At 42.3% G+C, this 19770-nt stretch overlaps 1 protein-coding gene across 1 annotated transcript in view; it reads left to right on the top strand.

Moving 5' to 3' along the window:
- The window catches only part of ABCA13 (ATP binding cassette subfamily A member 13), a 259148-nt gene extending 244195 nt beyond the window's left edge, over positions 1-14953 (top strand). Inside the window, 4 exon segments of the mRNA XM_007472367.1 lie at positions 13356-13464; positions 14700-14751; positions 14754-14833; positions 14918-14953. Of these exon segments, the coding sequence (XP_007472429.1) occupies positions 13356-13464; positions 14700-14751; positions 14754-14833; positions 14918-14953 (277 nt within the window).
- The last annotated feature ends 4817 nt before the right edge of the window (positions 14954-19770 follow it).

Below are 19770 nucleotides of genomic sequence, written 5' to 3'. Positions count from 1 at the left end.
AAAGAAAAAAAAAAAAAAAAAAGGCGATTCTTGTTCTTTAGCTGGAGGTTAATTAAGATGGACTGGAGTCGGCTGGGGACAGGGTATGTGGGGAAGAAAGCATTGGTGGGGGGTTTTGCAGAACAATATAATAGAGCTTTACAGCCCGCTGGTCTGGGGAGTCAGTGAGGGAGGAGCCATCATGGTCACTAACCCTCGGGTCTGGGAGATGGAAGATGGGGCTGTCAGGGAGAAATCAGGGGCACCGGGATGGCTGAGGTGGGGGGGGAGCCCCAGGAGCTGCCGGGGGGCTTCATGTCTCTGTGAGCCCCAGGAGCTGCCTGGTGGCTTCATAAGGAAGAAACTGCTCTGTGTTCTGCCCTGTGCCCTTCGCCCTGGCAGGAGCCAGGGAAATAAGCCTAAAGCTGGTGGTGACGTCTGACTCTTGGGAGACAGAGGGAGAGGATAGCTGGGCTCTTCACACCTTTGCGTCACTGTTTGTGAACACGGATGTGACAGGTCGGGGCCCTCATCCGTGCTCTTACATCTATTGAAAGGTTACCAAACTCAGGCCATTTGCCAGGTGCTTTCTGTGCATTATCTCATTTAATCCTTACAATGTGATAGCTATGAGTTTACCCACTTCACGCTAAAGAAACTCAGACCTAAAGAATTTAGGCGGTTGGCTCAGAACACAGAGTTACAATTGAAAGAAGCAGTTTTCAAACTCAATGCTCGACTCCTGAGTTCCTTATTCCTTTCACACTACAGCTGTCATCCCCACTCACCTGACCCCAAACTGATGGATCGACAAAGTGCTGCAGCAGGGGAGTGGACCCTTCTTCTGTTGCATCTACTGAGAAAACAGACTCCCCTCTTCCTGAAACACAGACGGACCCCCTTGGATGAGACAGCAGAGACTTAGAGTCAAACTTGTAACACCACTTCTAGGACCTTGTAAAAGTTCTTTCACATTTCTGAAAGCTGTTTTTTTCTCTTAATGGGGACAATCATACATATTTTGTAATACTGTGAAAAGAAGTAGACGGATACACCCGTCATTTTCCCACCTGAGGCCGTGATGTCCTCTTTTCCCGAGATGAAAGTGTGGTTTATTCCCTCAGTTCTCTCAACAGTCACCACTCCAGAGGGGTCTCCAGTATCTAGTCCACCCGCGCATAGCAGCGGAAGAGCCCCTGGAGGTGAGCTGGCGTCATGGCCACCTGGAAATAAGAATGCATTTTCCAGCTCTCATGACCAACTGCTATGTGTGGGCACAGAGATAATAGAAGAGGTGCCAGAAACTTCAAGGATATGACTTTGTAGGAAAGGGCATACGCTTTTTCTGCCCCTTCCTTCCTTCTGACCTGAATGCAAATGTGATGGTTAGAGATGAAGCAACCTCAGCAATGGAGGCCTGTGAGCAGAGCAATAGGACAGAATGGGCCAAAGGAAGGCCTTACCCCTCTGCACTGGCTGACCTCAGACTATAGGCTTGCTCATATCCTGCTGCTTTGGGTTTTCTGTCACTCATCTGTAAATCTGAACAGACGTACTCTGACATGTGAAACACAACATTGGTGTGTTTACCTGATTATTTTCAACTTCTTCCCAATGGGCTATAAATCTCCTGAGGGTAGACCTTTGTTTCTGTTTATTACTGTATGTCTGACATTTGGGACAGTGCCCAATACATGACATGTGCTCAGGGTATTTGTTGAACAAATAAATAAATGAGTGAATGAATGCGAAGTCCAGAGTGCATGGGGGGTCTTTACTAAACCCTATCTTCTTCCAGGTTCTCCGACTGGCCTGGAAAGAGGAATCAGAGGAGGCTGTGGAGCATTTGGGGTCTGTCCAGCTTAATGAACAACTACTAATGACAACAATCAACCCCTTTGATAAAGACTTCCATTCCGATCCCACTGATCTCTGGACGGGGTGAAACCTGCTTTTCTCTCAGAAGCTTCTGTGTTATTCATCCTCCGTTGGCTGCTTTTAGAAACGGGCTCTGTCTTACTCAGTGTCCCCATTAACAGGAACCATCAGGTGCATGATTCAGGCCTAATTGCTGCCACAACCTTGGCAGTATTTTCCTGTCACTTCTCTGCGGGGTAGCCAGACTCAGCACTGATGCACCCTGACCTGCCAAGAACTAATGTGCAATGAAGACAGCAAAAACATGCCTCCAAAGCTTAGTGTGCACCACGGGATGGTGAATTCTGATTCTAAACACGGTCTCAGCATGAGAAGACCCAGCGTAGCCAAGGAAACGGATTTCTCTTAGGTCAGAACTATATTTCCATTTTCAAATAATTCAAGATTGGAGTTTGGGAAGTTTATTTACTCTGGGTTCAGTTAGCTTAAAATTTAGGTGTGTGTGTGCACTCAGAGAAAACTGCGTGAACTTGTAACATTTCATGGTTTCATAGTTGAGAAGCATTTTACAAATTTGATTTTGGGTTCTCTTTTATCAAAAGCATTAAAAAAAACCTTTTCCTTGAGTTAGATTTTGTTACATAGAGCAGCAAAATGAAGTTTATAAGATGCAGTGGCTTATACGATTATCATTCGTCCTCCCGAAGCTGCAGGTTGGCGGCTCTGTCCCAACTGTCTCTCATCCTTCTCCTGGGATCAGCCTCCGAGCAGTGGGGCTACAAAACGGAATGGCCAAACTGCACAAGTACGATTCAAGCCTGAGGTCACATCACACCTGCCAAACCAAGTCATGTGGCTAAAGAAAAAGAGTAGAAAAGTAGGGCAAGGACCTCTTAGGGCAAGAACACAGCAAGGTTATGTGGTGAAGGGTGTGGGCATGGGAGGGTGCAGAGAGTTGGGGCCATGTTTACAAACTACTACAATCCCAAACATTTGTCACTATATTTTTTTAACAGTAGCCATCCTCTTTCTTTGCTTTTTAGCAGATGAATTGAGATATACTTCACATGTCCTGTAACTCTCCCATTTAAAGTGTATAATTCAGTGCTACTCAGTGTGTTCACAATTATGTGCAGCCATCTCCACAGCCAATTTTAGAACATTTTCATCATCTCAAAAAGAAACCCTATCCCTTTAGCTATCCGCCTTCTATTCATTCCAGTTCTAAGCCCTCACTAGTCTATTTTCTGTCTACTATTAACATATTAATGGAATTACACAGTGTGTGGTCTTTTCTGACTGGCGGCTTTCACTTAGCATAATACTTTAAAGTTCATCCGTGTTATCAGTACTTTATTTCTTTTTATGGCCAAATAATATACAACACTTTATCCACTGTCAATGGGCAATGGATTGTCAGTTGGATTGTTTCCACCTTTTGGCTATTAGGCATTCTGTTGCCAGAATGCCTGGCAACAATCAGGTATGAGTTTTCGTATGGACATATCTTTTTATATCTTTGGGCATATACCTTGGAGTGAAATTTTTGGGTCATATAGTAACTCTGTGCTTAACCATTGAAGGAACGGTCAGACTGTTTTCCAAATTGGCTGCACCATTTTACATTCCTGTCAACAGTGAATGAAGGTTCCATTTTCTCTACATCCTTACCGTTACTTTAATTATCTGACTTTTCATTCCAGCCATCCCAATGAATGTTAAGTAGTATCTCGCTGTGATTTTGAGTTGCATTTCTCTGATGACTAATGATGTTGAACATAGGTCCATGTGCTTGTTGCCCATTTGAATGTCTTCTGTGGAGAAATGTCTATTCATATCTTTTGCCCATTTAAAAGAAATTAGGTTGTCTTTTTATTGTATTTGAAAGAGTTGCATACTCTGGGTACAAGTCCCTTTTCAGATAGATGATTTGCAGATATTGCCTCTTGATACATGGTTTGCCTTTTCACTTTGATAACATCCTTAGAAGCACAGTTGTTTTTAATTTTGAAAAGACCCAACTTATCTATTGTTTCTTTTGTTTTTCATGTTTTTTGTGTCATATCTGAGAATCCATTGTGAAATCAGAGACAATGAAGACTTTCCACTATGCATGATTCTAAGAGTTTCATCATTTTAACACTTACATTTAGATATTTGATCCATTTTGCATAAGCTTTGGTATCAACTGTGGGCATTGCATGTGCATCCAGCTCTCTCAGAACTATTTGATGAAAAGATGATTCTTCCATTGAATGGTCCAGGCCACCTTGTCAGAAATCAGTTGGCCACAGGCCCACAGGCTTATTTCTGGACCGAATTCTGTTTCATTGACCCATGTATCTATCCTGATGCTACCACTCTGTCTTGATCACTGCTTTCAAGTAAGTTTTGAAATTAGTGTTAGTCCTTGAGCTTTTTCCTCTTTTGTAAGATTGTTTTAGCTAGCCTAGGTCCACGGCAATTCCATATGAATTTTAGAATCAGCTTGTAATTTCCACAGAGAATTCAACACGGATTCTTACAGAGATTATGTTGACTCTCTAGACCAATTTGAGGAGTATTGCTGTCTTAACAACGTTAAGTCCTCTGAGTCATGAACGTGGTGTGCTTTTTTGTTTATTTAAATCTTCTTTAATTTCTTTTAACAATGTTTTCTAGTTATAAAATCTGCATTTATTTTGTTAAATTTAATCTTAAGTGTTTTATTTATTTTGATGCTATTATAAATGGAATTTTTAAAAAATGTTCATTTTCTAAGTGTTCGTTGCAAGTGTGTAGAAATACAGTTCATTTTTATGCATTGCTCTTGTATCTTGCATCATTGCTGGACACATTTATGAGTCCCTACAGTATTTAGTGGATTCCTTAGGCATTTCCATATATACACTCATGCTGTTTATAAATGTAATTTTACTTCTTCCTTTTCAATTTGGATGCCTTTTATTTATTTTTCTCACAAAATTGCTGTAGGTAGAAACTTCCTTTTTATTCTTGCATTGTTGAGTGTTTTTAATCATAAAAAACTGTTGGCTTTTGCCAAATGTTTTCTCTGCATCTATTGAGATGATCATATTGTATTACATTAGCTGATTTTCAGATGTTAAACCAAACTTGCATTCCTAGGATAAATCACACTTGATAATGGTATGTAATTGTTTTTTATGTTCAGTTTGTTAGTATTTTGTTGAGCATTTTTGTGTCCATGTTCATAACAGATATTGGTCTCTAGTTTGTTTTTCTCTTTTGGTACTTTTACCTGGTTTGATATCCTGGTAATACTGGCCTCATAAAATCAGTGGGGAAGTGTTCTTCCTCTTCTATTTTTTAGAAGAATTTGTGATCCCAATTAACATTTTCTTTGATATGGATCATCTAGTTTTTAATTCATGTTTGGAGGAATCCAGGGTAATACTGAGAAAATATTTACTGTCTTGATGACTTGTTTCACAACCCATATAACATTGGGGTCTTCTCTGACCATGGGAAATGGGAATACCTGCCTGAATTCATGGCAGCGAGTGTTCAGAGTCCCCTGTCCGAGGGGCCCTGTGAGTTCCTGGTGCATCATCACCTTGTCACAGGCCCCGCTGTCTCTGTGCACCTATGGGCCCCCCACCCCATGTGCTTGCTGCTGGGCTTGGGACCACGTTGGCTCAGCTGTGTGCCCCTCTCATTATTCGCCCCCCAAACACATCAGGCTCCAGTGTTCTGTGAACTTAGTCTTCTTCCTGATGTTGAACGTGGAGCTGAGGGGGAGGCGGGCACAGCGCAGCACAGAGCTTCCTGTCCACCTGGTCCCATCCTGCACCCTCTGTTGCTCGCTGGCCAGACTCCTCCTCTGGTGGCCAGTATGTACCCACCCTACTGTCCAGCAGGAATGTTTCAGCCACTTTGAGGCCCCAGAGACTTTCGCCCTGTGTCTGGCTTCTTGAAGCATTTTCTCAGCAAAGGGAGGGAGGCAGGCTGCCTCTTAATTCCTCTCTGCTAAGAAAATCATTTGTTTTCCTCATTATTCCATTATTGTTTTAAAGCCTGTATTACATGGGATCTGACTGGAGTCCACAGAGATTATTTGGGAAACGAAATTCAGAAGAGCTTTAATTGCATCTTCCGAGAGGATCATCCCTTCTATGCCCCCTCCACACCTCCAGACCGCGACCAGTCAGAATCAAGTGCATTTTCTTGTGGGCAGGGAGCCGAGCCCTCGCCCTGCCCGGAAGGGCTTTATGAAGCTGTGATAACTGCCCACAGGGCAGCTGAGTGGAGTACAGGCTCTGAGGTTCCCTATCTTACTGATGCTGTTTCCCTCCCGAGGTCTCACCTGTGAGTGCTTGGGCCGTCTCTCCAGGCAGCACTCACCCAGCCGGGAGGAAAATTGCCCTGGCCTTTTTTCCATGGGGCATTTGCTTAATTACGTTGAAAGGCTCAGAGAGAAAAATCAAGGTGAGAATGACTACTTTAGTCCCCACCACCTCTGCGGGGACGGTGGTGTGAGCACAGTGTGGCAGCTGAGTCTGTCAGCAGGCAGACCCCCAGGGTTTGCCGTGTTATGAAGTCTGATGTGACAGGACATCCATGCAGCTGCTCGAAATGTCTCCTTTTCCCAAAGACTCTTTCCTTCTTGTACTGACATCACCCAGGGTGGACAGATACCTACACCACAGAAATGCCATTCTCTTTCACGATCAGGTTTCTGATCGTGTTTGCTTTAGGAAAACGTGCCACTCTGTAACATTTCCAAGTTAGGGCCTGCGTTTCCTACTGAGATTCAGTGGGGCTGTGCCTGGAATCCCACCCAGTGATAGGACATTTGTTTTCTATTTGTTTTCAGATGGCTTATGTGGTTTTCTACTAAACTGAACCAACCTGCTCAGTGAAATAATTTTTGTAGTTTCCTATTGGTCCCTACGTTTTGTTTTTTTTTTTGCGGTACATGGGCCTCTCACTGCTGTGGCCTCTCCCGTTGCGGAACACAGGCTCCGGACGTGCAGGCTCAGCAGCCACGGCTCATGGGCCCAGCCACTCCGTGGCATGTGGGATCTTCCCGGACTGGGGCACGAACCCGTGTCCCCTGCATCGGCAGGCGGATTCTCAACCACTGCGCCACCAGGGAAGCCCTGGCTCCTACTTTTATGCAGGAGGATTATTACACATTTAGAAGCTTTTTTATGCTTCTATTGATCAGAAAATCACATAAATAATTTATTTCAACAATAAAGACCTCTGTTGACTCCCCGCCCCTCCACACTCTGAGTGAAAGTTATCTTCTGTTACTCAGAGTAGAAATCATGGTGTCAGGGTTTCAACTTTATGGATAGTAGTTAAACTTATATCTCAAGTTTCTCTTTAAAAATGAAAAGAATTAAAAAAGAAATGTCTACTTATCAGGATAGAGAAATATAGAAAATCACATGTACTACTACCAGCCTTAAAATGTATCTTTTATCTTTCTAGATTCTAAAGCATTTCTGAAATGAAGAAAAATGTTGAGAGATCGTGAAAAAAATGCAGGAAGCTGGATGAGGGCCCTGGTCTTAAACTGAAATCTCAGCACCCTGAAAACAACATGGTCCATGGTGCTGGTTGGGCAGGTGACAGGGGTCTAGTGCTGCAGGAGTGGGTGCTTACTTTACCATCCTGCTGACCTGACTATTGCCTCATGCTTCAAAAATGGTCCTTTTCAATTCTCCCCCAAAGAAAAGAAAACCTATAGAAATATTCAGCCCATTTTGCTTTTCATTTAGGAGAGAAGTTTTAACAAAAAATTTAATCCACTCACTGATTCATCAAGCAGTACCTGGACACCAGGCAGGAGAGCTGATGGGCCTTGCCTTCCAGCAGCTTTGCTGTAGCAGTTGATCAAATAGGAGGATGCTCCACACATGGGGATGCACAGGAGAAGGGCATCCTGACCCCGAGAGCCCAAGGGAACCTTTGGAGGCAAAGGCCTCCACACCCAGCATAGGACCTTGCACATGGAGCACCAAATCAACATATTGAATAAATGGAGAAAAGGGATCAGGTATGAGCAGAATGAAAAGCCGAAGGCGAGGGCATGCTTCAGGTCATGGAGAGCCTGGAGGGCTGAGCCCAAGAGTTTGACTTTATTTATTTTTTTATATTTTTTTGGAGTTGAGTTGATTTACCATGTTTCTGCTGTACAGCAAAGTGACTCAGTTATACATGTATATATATCTTTTCTTTTTATATTCTTTTCCATTATGGATTATCTCAGGATATTGAATAGAGTTCCCTGTGCTCTCCAGTAGGACCTTGTTGTTTATCTCTTCTCTTTATGTAATAGTTGCCTCAGGAGTTTGTCTTCAGAGAGAAGATGTCCAATCTTTCGATGAAGGCTGCGTGGCCTCCAAGTTCTGAGACAGTTCTGCTGGCCTTTGCTCGTGGAAGCTTTGACCTGTGCTCTGAATTCTGGATCTGCGGCTGGTGGGGTCATTTAAGAACCTGGCACCCTGGCTGTAGAGAGGAATCTTCATGCTCAGAGGTGTGTGAACATGGATCAACCTTCTCTTCACTGTGAGGCCATCTCACCCACCCCCGAGATATTGCCTTTAAACTCAGAAGTTCACAGACGTTCTTTCCAAAGTCCCTTTCTTCCCTGGGAGGAATGCTGGTGCCAGCTGCCAAAGGCTGCTTTTCATTCGTTAGCTGTCAGAGGCTCTCTCTTTTTGTTTTTTTCCAACATCTTTATTGGAGTATAATTGCTGTACAATTGTGTGTTAGTTTCTGCTTTATAACAAAGTGAATCAGTTATACATAAACATATATCCCCATATCTCCTCCCTTTTGTGTCTCCCTCCCTCCCACCCTCCCTATCCCACCCCTCTAGGTGGTCACAAAGCACCGAGCTGATCTCCCTGTTCTATGCGGCTGCTTCCCACTAGCTATCTATTTTACATTTGGTAGTGTATATATGTCCATACTGCTCTCTCACTTTGTCACAGCTTACCCTTCCCCCTCTCCATATCCTCAAGTCCATTCTCTAGTAGGTCTGTGTCTTTATTCCTGTCTTGCCCCTAGGTTCTTCATGACCTATTTTTTTCTTAGATTCCATATATATGTGTTACCATACGGTATTTGTTTTTCTCTTTCTGACTTACTTCACTCTGTGACAGACCCTACGTCCATCCACCTCATTACAAATAACTCAATTTCGTTTCCTTTTATGGCTGAATAATATTCCATTGTATATACGTGCCACATCCTTTTTATCCATTCAGCTGTTGATGGACACTTAGGTTGCGTCCATGTCCTGGCGTCCATGTCCTGGCTATTGTAAATAGAGCTGCAATGAACATTTTGGTACATGACTCTTTTTGAATTATGGTTTTCTCAGGGTATATGCTCAGGAGTGGGAGGCTCTCTTTATGTTAATGCCTTCCCTGCATACTTCTCAGGACCATTCGGATTTGCATCTGCAGTGGTTAGAAAGGTTTCTGAAACAGACTTAACTGAAGTGGAAGTAATAAAGACCCTGGGCCTGGAGAGATATGGTTTTAAGTCAGAAGGCCTGGGTAGTCCCGTCTCTGCTAGTGATAAGCTGAGTCATGGTGAGAAGCCCAGACCTCTTTGGGGCTCACAGTATTATAAATATGTGATATGATATCATATCATATCATATATCATATGATCTAATCTAATCCTAATCTAATCTAATCTAATCTAATCTAATCTAATCTAATCTAATATACAGTAATTCCCCTACATACCAACCTTCAGGTTGCGAACTTTCAAAGATGGGATCGTGCGTTCACATGTCCAATCACATAAGTTAGTTCAGGTGTCTGGCGTACATTGTCACGTGTGTGCATCCTCTACAAGTGGTTGTGCTTTTGTGTACTTTACCGTACAGGACTGTGTAGAGTACAGTAGTACAGTATCTTTATTTCAAGTCCAGGGTGTCTGGTAGCAAGCGTAAAAGCAGCAGTGATGTAGCTGGTACTGCTAAGAAAAGCCAGCTCTTGTACTATACTACTGTACTTTCAAGGTACTTTACTGTAGATTAAAAATGTTTTCTTTATTTTTTGTGTTTGTTTTTTGTATGTTATTTGTGTGAAAAGTATTATAAACCTATTACAGTACAGTACTATATAGCCGATTGGGTTAGTTGTATACCTAGACTAACTTTGTTGGACTTACGAACAAATTGGACTTATGAATGAGCTCTCAGAATGGAACTCATTTTTATGTAGGGGACTTACTGTAATATATAATATAATATAATATAATATAATATAATATAATATAATAAATATAATGAAGTACTTGATGTGAAAGCATTCATATCAAGAACGCCATGCTCGTGGGCGATTAGAGAGGACTGTTTGGAGCTTGAATGTAACCGACAAGTATCCATCACTCAGCCAGCCCTCCTTATTCTCTCATTGGCTTTTAAAATACACGTGTGTATGTTTGTTATTCCATTAGTGCATTGCCTGCTCCCCTGTTTTAGCGTTTATTAGGTGTATTACACTGAATGTTTGTGGTACCTAAATGTTGTATCCCAGCAGTGGTCGAATGCTTCTTACAGGTGCCTTCACTGGCAGATGACGCTGTTTATTTATCTTTATGTAATCTCCGACTTTGCAAATGATGTGGACATGATCTGTTGTCTGGAAATGTGAGAGGAATGAGTGAATATATAAGTGAATGACTCCTTGGTTCCTTTGAAAGCTTTTAGACTGGAAAGCACATGAATCAAATAAATGCTTTGTGGAATTTAGATCATTGGCATAAATGTGTGTAGGTTATAGGCAGAAATGAGAAAGGAAGACTAACATAAATTAGATACTTGCATCGTGAATGAATTTGATAATCTGCAAAGATTCTCTTAGTTATTGAAGATGCTGTGCTTTTATAACTTTCTGTCTACATGTCTTGTTGAGTATTCTAGAGAGATCCTCAGGAATTTGTCAACGAATTTCAGAAACATATTCTCTTGAGTTTTTTTTTTTTAAAGAACTGTGTAATTCATATTCTCTAGAGTAAAGCTGAATTTTAAACATTAATATGTATATATTCTTATAGTGAGAACTTGTTAGACAATTACTGGAATTTAGTGTGCATTTTTTAAAATGCATTAGGAAAATACGCCTGGAGGGCTGCCATTCCTCTGAATGTGAATTGGATCATAGTGTGTGTGAAAGATCAAAGTCATTTCTGCTTACTCAGTGTTGCCTCTCACCCTTGTACTTTTATGTAGCAAATGCGGCAAATGTGTGTCCTGAGTTTTAAAATTTATTTTATTGAAGTCTAGGTGATTTACAATGTTGTGTTGATTTCTGCTGTACAGCACAGTGATTCACTCATATTCTTTTCCATTGTGGTTTATCACAGGATATTGAATATAGTTTCTTGTGCTCTACAGTAGGACCTTGTTGTTTATCTATTCTGTATATAATAGTTTGCATCTGCTAATCCCAAACTCCCAATCCTTCCCTCCCTCCCGTCCCCTCCCCTTTGGCAACCATGAGTTTGATCTCTGTGTCTGTGAGTCTGTTTCTGGTTCATTTGTGTCATATTTTAGATTCCACATATAAGCGATATCATATGATATTTGTCTTTCTCTGTCTGACTTCACTCAGTATGATAACCTCTAGGTCCATCTGTGTTCTGATTTTTCATTTGCTTTGTCTAACTTCCCCAGATAAATTGTGAGCATTTTCACACCAGGGAAAGGGCTCCTTCATTTTGGCCACATCCTGGCCAGAACCTTGGTTTCACTGCACATTTATTCACCTGCTTCCTCAGTGCCAGGCACTGTCCCACCTAAGCTACAGGGGTTCACGCACTCTGTTCTCTGACAGCCTCCTCGGGGAGCTGGTTTCATGATCCCATTTTCTAGATGAGGGAACTGAGGTGGGAAAAGTTGACTCCCTGGGGTCAGAGGTCTGAAGTGAGGACGGGGGTTGGGGAGAGGGGGCTGGATCACACCCAGGCTGTCCAAATGCTTTGACCTTTGCCCCAGGATCGTCATCACCACCTGACCGGGAGCATCTCTCCATCCTTCAGTTGTCCCCCTCCAGCCTGTCCCCCCCAGGACAGCTGCGAGCTCTCTGATGGGCAGCAGCTCCTGAAGCAGCCCCTCCCCATGGGGGCCATTCAAGGATCTGGGCTTCAGCTCTTCCCTATGGGGAGTATTAAATGCGCACCCGCCCGGGATGCTGTCGTGGACACGGAGCAGGGATCCTTGCACCTCGGCAGCACCGCGTCTGACACGGGCCCGGAGCGGGCGGGGTGACAGACCACACACGTCCTGTGCTGACCCTGGCGGGGGTCGGCCTCAGAGAGTCCCGAGAGCGAACTCAGGCGACCTTCGTCCCCGGCTGCTTTCACCGATGTTCTGTCCTCAGCAATCTGTCAGCCTGAGTGGCCTGGAAACCGTTAGCTCGAAATAGCTGGAGGCCGTTGGAGTCGCACACAGGTCTCGGGGGATCTGAAAGCAGGGCGGGAGGATGGGACACAGAACCAGGATGAGGATCTCTGGGTGCTCGCAAGGCTGATCCATGTCCCTGAAGCGTGGCTACGCTACCTTTGGCCTCTTCTTCACCAGGTAGATTCACTGGAAAAGTGCTTTACCCATAAACGTGTTAGTCAGTCTCACTTACGGAAAACTTCCTTAAATGTAACCATTTCCCCAGCAATGCTTTGTAAATGAAGGTGCTTGTAAGGCTCTGAGCATGCCTTTTTTCATCCATTCATTCATTCATTTGACTAATATTTATTAGTTCTAGGTACTTGGGGTACATACAGCAGTGAAGAAAACCAACGAAAAATTGCTAACATCTTGATATATTTGTGTATTTGCTTTCATTCAATAGATCTTTACTGAGATGTGGGGCATCTGGGGTATACAGTAGAATAAACACTCATGGTTTTGGGAAGCCCCATGCATTCTTGGAGGTCACTGTTTGAGGTTGTGTATGATACGAATGTAACCTCGGGTGTGGTCACTCAGACCCCAGCAGACCTACCGCCCACAGCTCTGCAATGTCAGGCCGAGGGGCCCCTGTAGTCACAGGGCCTGCAGGGTTAAGTACAGTTGGCAGAATTGTTTTCTGTGATAAACAAATGCCTGGCTTCATCCCGTAAGCAGCCCCTACTCCCTTCCATCCTTCCCAGCCATGCAGTCATCCCTTGAAGCTGGGATGTTCTCAGGGTCCGTCTCCAGCCCAGCTCTGCCTTCTTAACTCAGTACTTTGCTTTCACACTTTCACCCTCCCTCTTGTACGGACTAGGTGTTGATTCCAGAATTTGCTGATTTTTTTAAAAGATAAATCAGTCTCTGTGTCAATGAATTACAGCAAACTGCATAAGTGAGTTATAATTACTTCCTGAATATTCTATTTTTGAGAACACAAAATTTTCCAACAATTTGGAATAGTTACTTTCTTTTTCTGCCTTCCTGTGAAAATGGACTTAGAGTTTAACCATCTTAGGGCTATACAATAGTAACCTTATTTTTAAAATTCAACTCTCAGGTTTGGTGATGGTTATACAGTCAATGTTTGGCTCTGCAACGAAGCAAATCAACACAACGCTGTTTCCGACTGCTTGAAGCTCTCTTTTCCAGGAATCCAGTTTAAGGTAGTGCTAATATTGTACATTACTTCTTTGTTTTGAGGTAAAAACATCTTATAAGTGTACTTGTCTTTTCCCCTGTTTTAATTATTTGCTGTCAAAAGATATCGCTTATTGTTCTGGCCTCATTGCAAAGTGCAGGCCACACCTCTCCCCCCAAAATAGCAGGGGTGGTGGATCTCACCTGACCTCGCTGAAGGATGACAAGCCTGCTTTTCCCCTTATTGTGTCACCCAGAGCAGATAGTGGTTACTCATCCCCCCTTTTCTGTGGGAACAACTTCATCACACAGTTTGTTTTGTTGAGGATGGAAGATACAAAAGTTTATTTCTCCCATGTATTTGCTGTGGGGTTTGTAGTCAGGTATTTCAACATTAATTCACAGGAAGGGCCCTGGGCTTGAGATCACAACCCTCTACACACGATGCAAAGTGTGGTCCCTGAGCCAGCAGATCTTCATCACCTGGGAGCAGGTGAGAGCTGCAGCATCTCAGTCCCCAGCATACTGACCCCAAATCTGCACTTTACCAAGGGGACCAGGCGATCCTTGTACACACAAATGTCTGAGAAGCGCCATCTGCAGTTCTCTTGGATGACGCCATAATTCCAGTTTGTCGTAACTTCTAATAGATTGTAGTCCGTAAAGGAGCTACGCATTGCGTGTCTATTTCATCCACGACCATTCGGTAAAATCCTACCTGGCGAGAAGCATGCTGTCCAAGTCACAGTGGTTCAAGGACCACTCTAAACTACCCCATGAACCCGTTGTTGGGATCTCCATGTGCACCCGTGGAAATGAGGCTCAGAACAGTTAAACATCTCACCAAGAGTTGGTCAGCTAACAGTGGGAATGGCCGGGTGCTCCGGTGTGAGGTTCAGGTGTCTCTGTGCATCTCTGTGATGTCACATATACCTCCTTCTTCTCAGCTGTCGATAGGTGTCTTCTTTCCCCTACAGAGGGCTTCTCAGGCTTGTGGCAAGGCGAATGGGGGCAGAAAGGGGCAGAACGGCCACCCCACCCAGGGGGACACCTCTTATCAAATATGCCTTGTGGTGAATCGTAGCCCATGACCATTCTTTGAAGACTCACAAAACTGACCCCCACACCTAGTTAGTATTTAAAGGTGTGGTTTGCAAAAAGATAATTTATTTGGCAATTAAATATAGTGTGATCAATTTTGCTTAAGATTCCTAATCCTGTGATCCAATTTTTTTTTTTTTTTTTTTTTTTTTGCTTTTAGGGGCAGCACCTTAATTTATTGGAATGCCATGTGCCAAAAACATGGGCGTGCTTAGCCTGTTCAGAGTTCTGGAGGACAATAAAAACTTCCTGAGTATCAAATATTACTCCATCAAGCACACCCCTCTGGAGCAGGTCTGGTATCTCAAAGGGGTCACCACGTTGTTTTTCTTGAAGCCTACTCCAAGAGGCCTACTCTTGAGGCCTACTTTTCTTTAGGCCTACTCTAAAAATGAGCCAGATTATACTTCTTGAGATCACCATTTCTTTTATTAATCACCATTTGAGTTTGCAAAATTCTGATAAAAATGGTGAGTGTGAGGGGCCCCATTTATGTGTGCTCTCCACTCAAGGTAAATATTCGACATTCAGGGCTTCCATCTGCTCATAATTTCATTGGTCGCTCAGTAAGCAGATCAGGCCCCGTCAGCCTTCCCATCCCCTCTTACCCACCGTCCCCCGCCAATAATTAAAGGGGCTCCACTGTAAGTGAGCTGACTTTGGGAAGAAAAGTGCTTGGTTCCCTGCATCCCAGAAGGTGAAATTAGATCACAGGTCAATCTAAAGCCGTGCTTAAGGCATCGAGAATTTCCTGACTATTTGTTAATTTTCCAGAAATGTTTATCATTCCTGGAGTTGGGTCCTCAGAAGACCTACTGTTGCGGTCCGGGAGCCACACGTCTGGAGTCGAGTTCCCCGGTAAATGCAACCCGTGTCCCAACCAAGGACACCCGAGAATCACCAACACCAAGTAGAAAGATTAGCAAAGGATTTATACAAGTACAAGTATAGAAGCTTACACAAACTGTCTGGACAGAGTCCCACTCGGAGAGAAGTGAGTGAGACCCCGACTAACAGTCGGGCGAGGCTTTTATACCCTTCACAGGGCGGGAAGTCCCCAAGGAGGGAGGGAGCTGTTTAATTTCGAATCAGCCAATCAGGAACCCGGTTCTTCCCGCCCCAAGCAAGCAAGCAAGCAAAGCAACTTTCTTACAGAAGCCAAAATGTGCTGTTAGCCCTGAAGCTGTTCTTCCGTTTCTTTCATCACACTACCTGTTGAGGGTGATTTAGGAAGGGGTGCTATGAATGAATGGTTATGAGTCTTAGGAAAAGTTGGGCAGGGCTTGGAGAAGATGTTCCCTGTAATAGTTGAGAACAAAGGGTTGAGTGTTCCTCCAAGTTAATTATTTTCATCATTTCTTTCAGATATTCAGAAGGTGGTGCAATTTGTTACTGAGCAGCAACAAACTGCACCACCTTCTGATCCGTCCACTGGTCGTGAGCACCCACAGAACCTGCCTGTCTAAGCGCTGAAGAAGACGCTGTTCAGAGAAATAAAACCTCCTCTTTCGTTATACTTAAGATTCAAAGATCAAAGGAGCGAGTGGGCCACAGAGGAGCTGGAAGACACACGGCAGGCAGTCCAGTCTCATTCTCTCCTTCATTTTCTGTTTTGAAACTCTTTGTTAATTACACATTGAAAGGTCATTCTTTTCTGCAGACTTTTGGGCAGTTCCTCTGATTCAGTTACTGTCTTTGCCAAGGCGAGATGGGACAGCTTCCTGGGACACGGGAAGGAATTGACATTCCTTCTGGAGCTGGAAAGGCTGTCAGAGTTTGTCCAGGTCAAACATTCCATTTTAATTTTAAGGAAACTGAGGCCCCCAAGGCTAAAGACTTTCCTAACTTATTTGTATAGGGAATGGTACCCAGAATTGTTTTCTATTTTTGTTGTCCTTTTACTAGATTATGCTTACATGTGTCTAAATAACAATTCAGTGATTTAAATGTACCGTTTCTCTAACCCTGGATGACATTATATGTTATGAGATGAAAGCATACCATTTTTTCTTACAAAAGATGCTTTTAAAAAAAATAGGGATTAAAGAGCTTTTCAGTCAACCCTTTAGAAAAATTAAATAATTTGAACTGGGTACTCTGTATCATTTACCAAAAGTGTGACCAGAATTTCACAGATTATAAATTTAGGGGAATATAGAAAGAAATACAATATAGATGTATCTTCTTTTTATTAATTTGGATTAATAATTACTGTTCTTAAAGTCATTCTAAGTCAGTGGTTTTCAAAGTGTGTTGGTCCCCATAATAGCTGCATTTGCATCTCTTGGGAGCTTGGCAGAAATGAAGGTTCTCAGGCCCAACCCCAAAATCTAAAACCCTAGGGTAGGAGCCCTGCAGTCTCAGTTTAAACAAGTCTCCCTGGTTTCTGTAGCACATTCCAGTTTGAATACCAATGGTCTAAGGAAATATCTAGGTACCTTTTAATTATACAAGCAAAACTAGCACCATATGTAGTAAACATTAATTTTCAAACAATTTTTATATTTCTAAAAACTGTCATTCTCAGAATTATTGTCCTCAGAGTATTTTCAAATATAAAGTGCTCAGATGTGGCTCTAAAAGGCTTTGTAAACCCCACCGTTTGCATTTTATAGTTAGTAAAACACATCAAATCACCGTGTCTGCTCCTCAAAATGGTTTCCAGTCAAACACTTCAGAGTTGAAATATTTCTCAACCTTCTTTGAGTAACATTCTTCTAAAACCCCAATGGAGGACTGCACTGATTTTATTTTACAATTTAACCTTATCCAATTAAGTTTTTGAGTGACAGTAGCTTGTGATCAAAGCAAAACACTTTCTTGTGATATTTCTTTGCCGAAGCAAGATTTCATTAAAATATATCTTTCCTGAACATAATTCTATACTAGAGATATTTTTAAATGTTAAGGATTAAGCCAATTATGGATCATTTTGATTGAATGATTTTGATTCACATATATCACATGAATTATGCTTTCTAAAAGAAGTTACAGTTTAGGGTTTTATGATTTTTCTCCCAATTCTACCATTGTCTCATTGTCAAAATGAAAGATGTAATCTTTTGTTGTTGTTGTTGAATCAATAGATAAAATTTGTGAAACACAAACATGCTTACACTGCCGTGAATAAATGAAGTGTGTGCTTTAATGTAATTGTGTTTCTGCCAGTATATTTCCTTGCATCTTTAGGGATCTAATTTAATTTTGGTAAGGAGGAAATGAAACTACTAGGATCTTTTAAAGCTTGAAAGGTTAAAATTTAATTGTGTTTTACTCTGCTATGTTCTGCTCTTAGGGATTCTTTTCTAGGCTTTGAATTGCTGTACTCATGAAGTTCATGCTTCAATGTATGCCTTTGAACAATAAACAGGAAGAAAAAGAGAAACCCAACGTGCTAAAATGCCATATCCCAGAATACGGGACACAAAAGGTCAAATTTTATGTTAATGTTGAAAATGTCATTGCCTTTATAAGTCATGCAGATATGTTATGCCTTTGGAGTTCAACATTTGTCTTAAGACCTTTGGGCTTAAGGTCACCCAGCTGAGACTTTTAAACAAACTACCGTCTTTTGAAAGCATGCTGAGTGGAGTGCTTTGTAAGGCAGAGACAACGTTGATGATTCCACTTCCACTGATCTGGCTTTTATTATATAGTTTATCTTTACCCAGATGTTTAAACAGATGACGTAGTAAAGCCCTCATGCAAAGTCAAGAGTGTAAAATTCAAACAAGAAGTATATTTTTGGAATGGTAAAGAGTAAGGCCTTAAACTTAATACTTAGCTTCACTTAGTGGATATTGAATTAAAAAAACGGCTCAACATTATCCCTCCAAAACATCTTACAAAATACTTGCACCACACACACCCTCCCTTCAATATTTAGTGTTTGTAAGTAGGACGTGCATACTTCAGCTTAATCACAGATTCTTTTACCCAAATGGGGGATATAGACATTTTAAATTTCCAAACGGGTGTGACCGTGTTCTCTCCTTTGGCTATTGCTTGGGTGTTGCATTACCCAGCTCAGTGTTGTTTTGGGGCTCGTATGTTTACAGTATGTTTCAACTCAGCTTCACACCTTTGAATAGTCCAAGCCCTTTCAGTCACACATGTGTGCGTGCACACGATCATTCTTTCAATTAATATTATCGAGCCCATTCTGTGTACATAAATGGATGGTGGGTGCAATAAACATGAGGTGAGGGATTCACAGTGCAAAGCCCCAGCCTCTGTCCTTGAGAAGCAGGCAGTCTGGTGGGGATGGCAGGTGAGGTCTGTGAGCCCTGAGCACACCCTGCTCTCGAACCAAGGGTGTGGGTACTGACCTCGTGGAGTCCCTGCCATCTGGATGGGCCCGCACAAATGGGGAACAGGAAGAAGGATATTGGAAGGTAAGAGAATTTCAGAGCAAATCAACACTACTCAGGGAGCAGTGGCTATTTGCCTATGACTCTGGAGGGAGCCGATGTAATGGCTCCATAGCACGGAGAACGCAGCTCTGCCACCTTTAGAATTTCCCTTATGTTCCAACGTAGCCGCTGGAGCTCTAGCTATCGCAATATAGTCAATGCAGACAAGAAAAAATACATTGGATCAGGGGGAAAATCACACCATTTAAAGAGGTCTCCTGGTTTATATGACATTGGCCAGAAATAGTCACGTGGCCATATCTTAGCTGCAACTGTTTGGGCAGTACAGTTTTAGCTGTGGACCTTAAATGAAATGTGGCTTCTGATTCTATGCAAGAAGAAAAAAACAGATATGGGATAGGCAGCCAGCAGTTTCTACTACAGGAGCACGCAACAAGTTTTGTTGTCGTTTCATGTGAGAACAGAATGAAATCAATTTTGGCCATGTTGAGTAAACTAGGTAATGTCAAATTATGTGGCTACTTTTGGGCAACCCAGCTTCTAAGAGTATTACTATTTTCAGGATTAGAGTAGTGTATTAACATCTGTAGATCAGATGCCATTTGTATTTATAAGCATTATCAAATTGAAACAATAGATAAAAGAATTTTATGGATATTTCAATTTGGGCTAAATAAATGACACCGTCATTTTCTCACTTTGAGAATTCCTATTGAGAGCTTTAATGGATAAATTTTTCTTGCTGGAAAGGGTTTCAAGTTGCTGAAAGAAGTCAGCAGCATTTTTCTTAATTATTTGCTATTCCTTGTCATTGCATGGGAGACATTTCACTTTTTTTTTTTTTTTTTTTTTTTTTTT

The sequence above is a fragment of the Lipotes vexillifer genome, unplaced genomic scaffold, assembly GCF_000442215.2.
Source record: "Lipotes vexillifer unplaced genomic scaffold, Lipotes_vexillifer_v1.1 scaffold1344, whole genome shotgun sequence".
NCBI lineage: Eukaryota > Metazoa > Chordata > Mammalia > Artiodactyla > Lipotidae > Lipotes > Lipotes vexillifer.
This window is presented reverse-complemented; position numbering and strand designations above follow the sequence as displayed.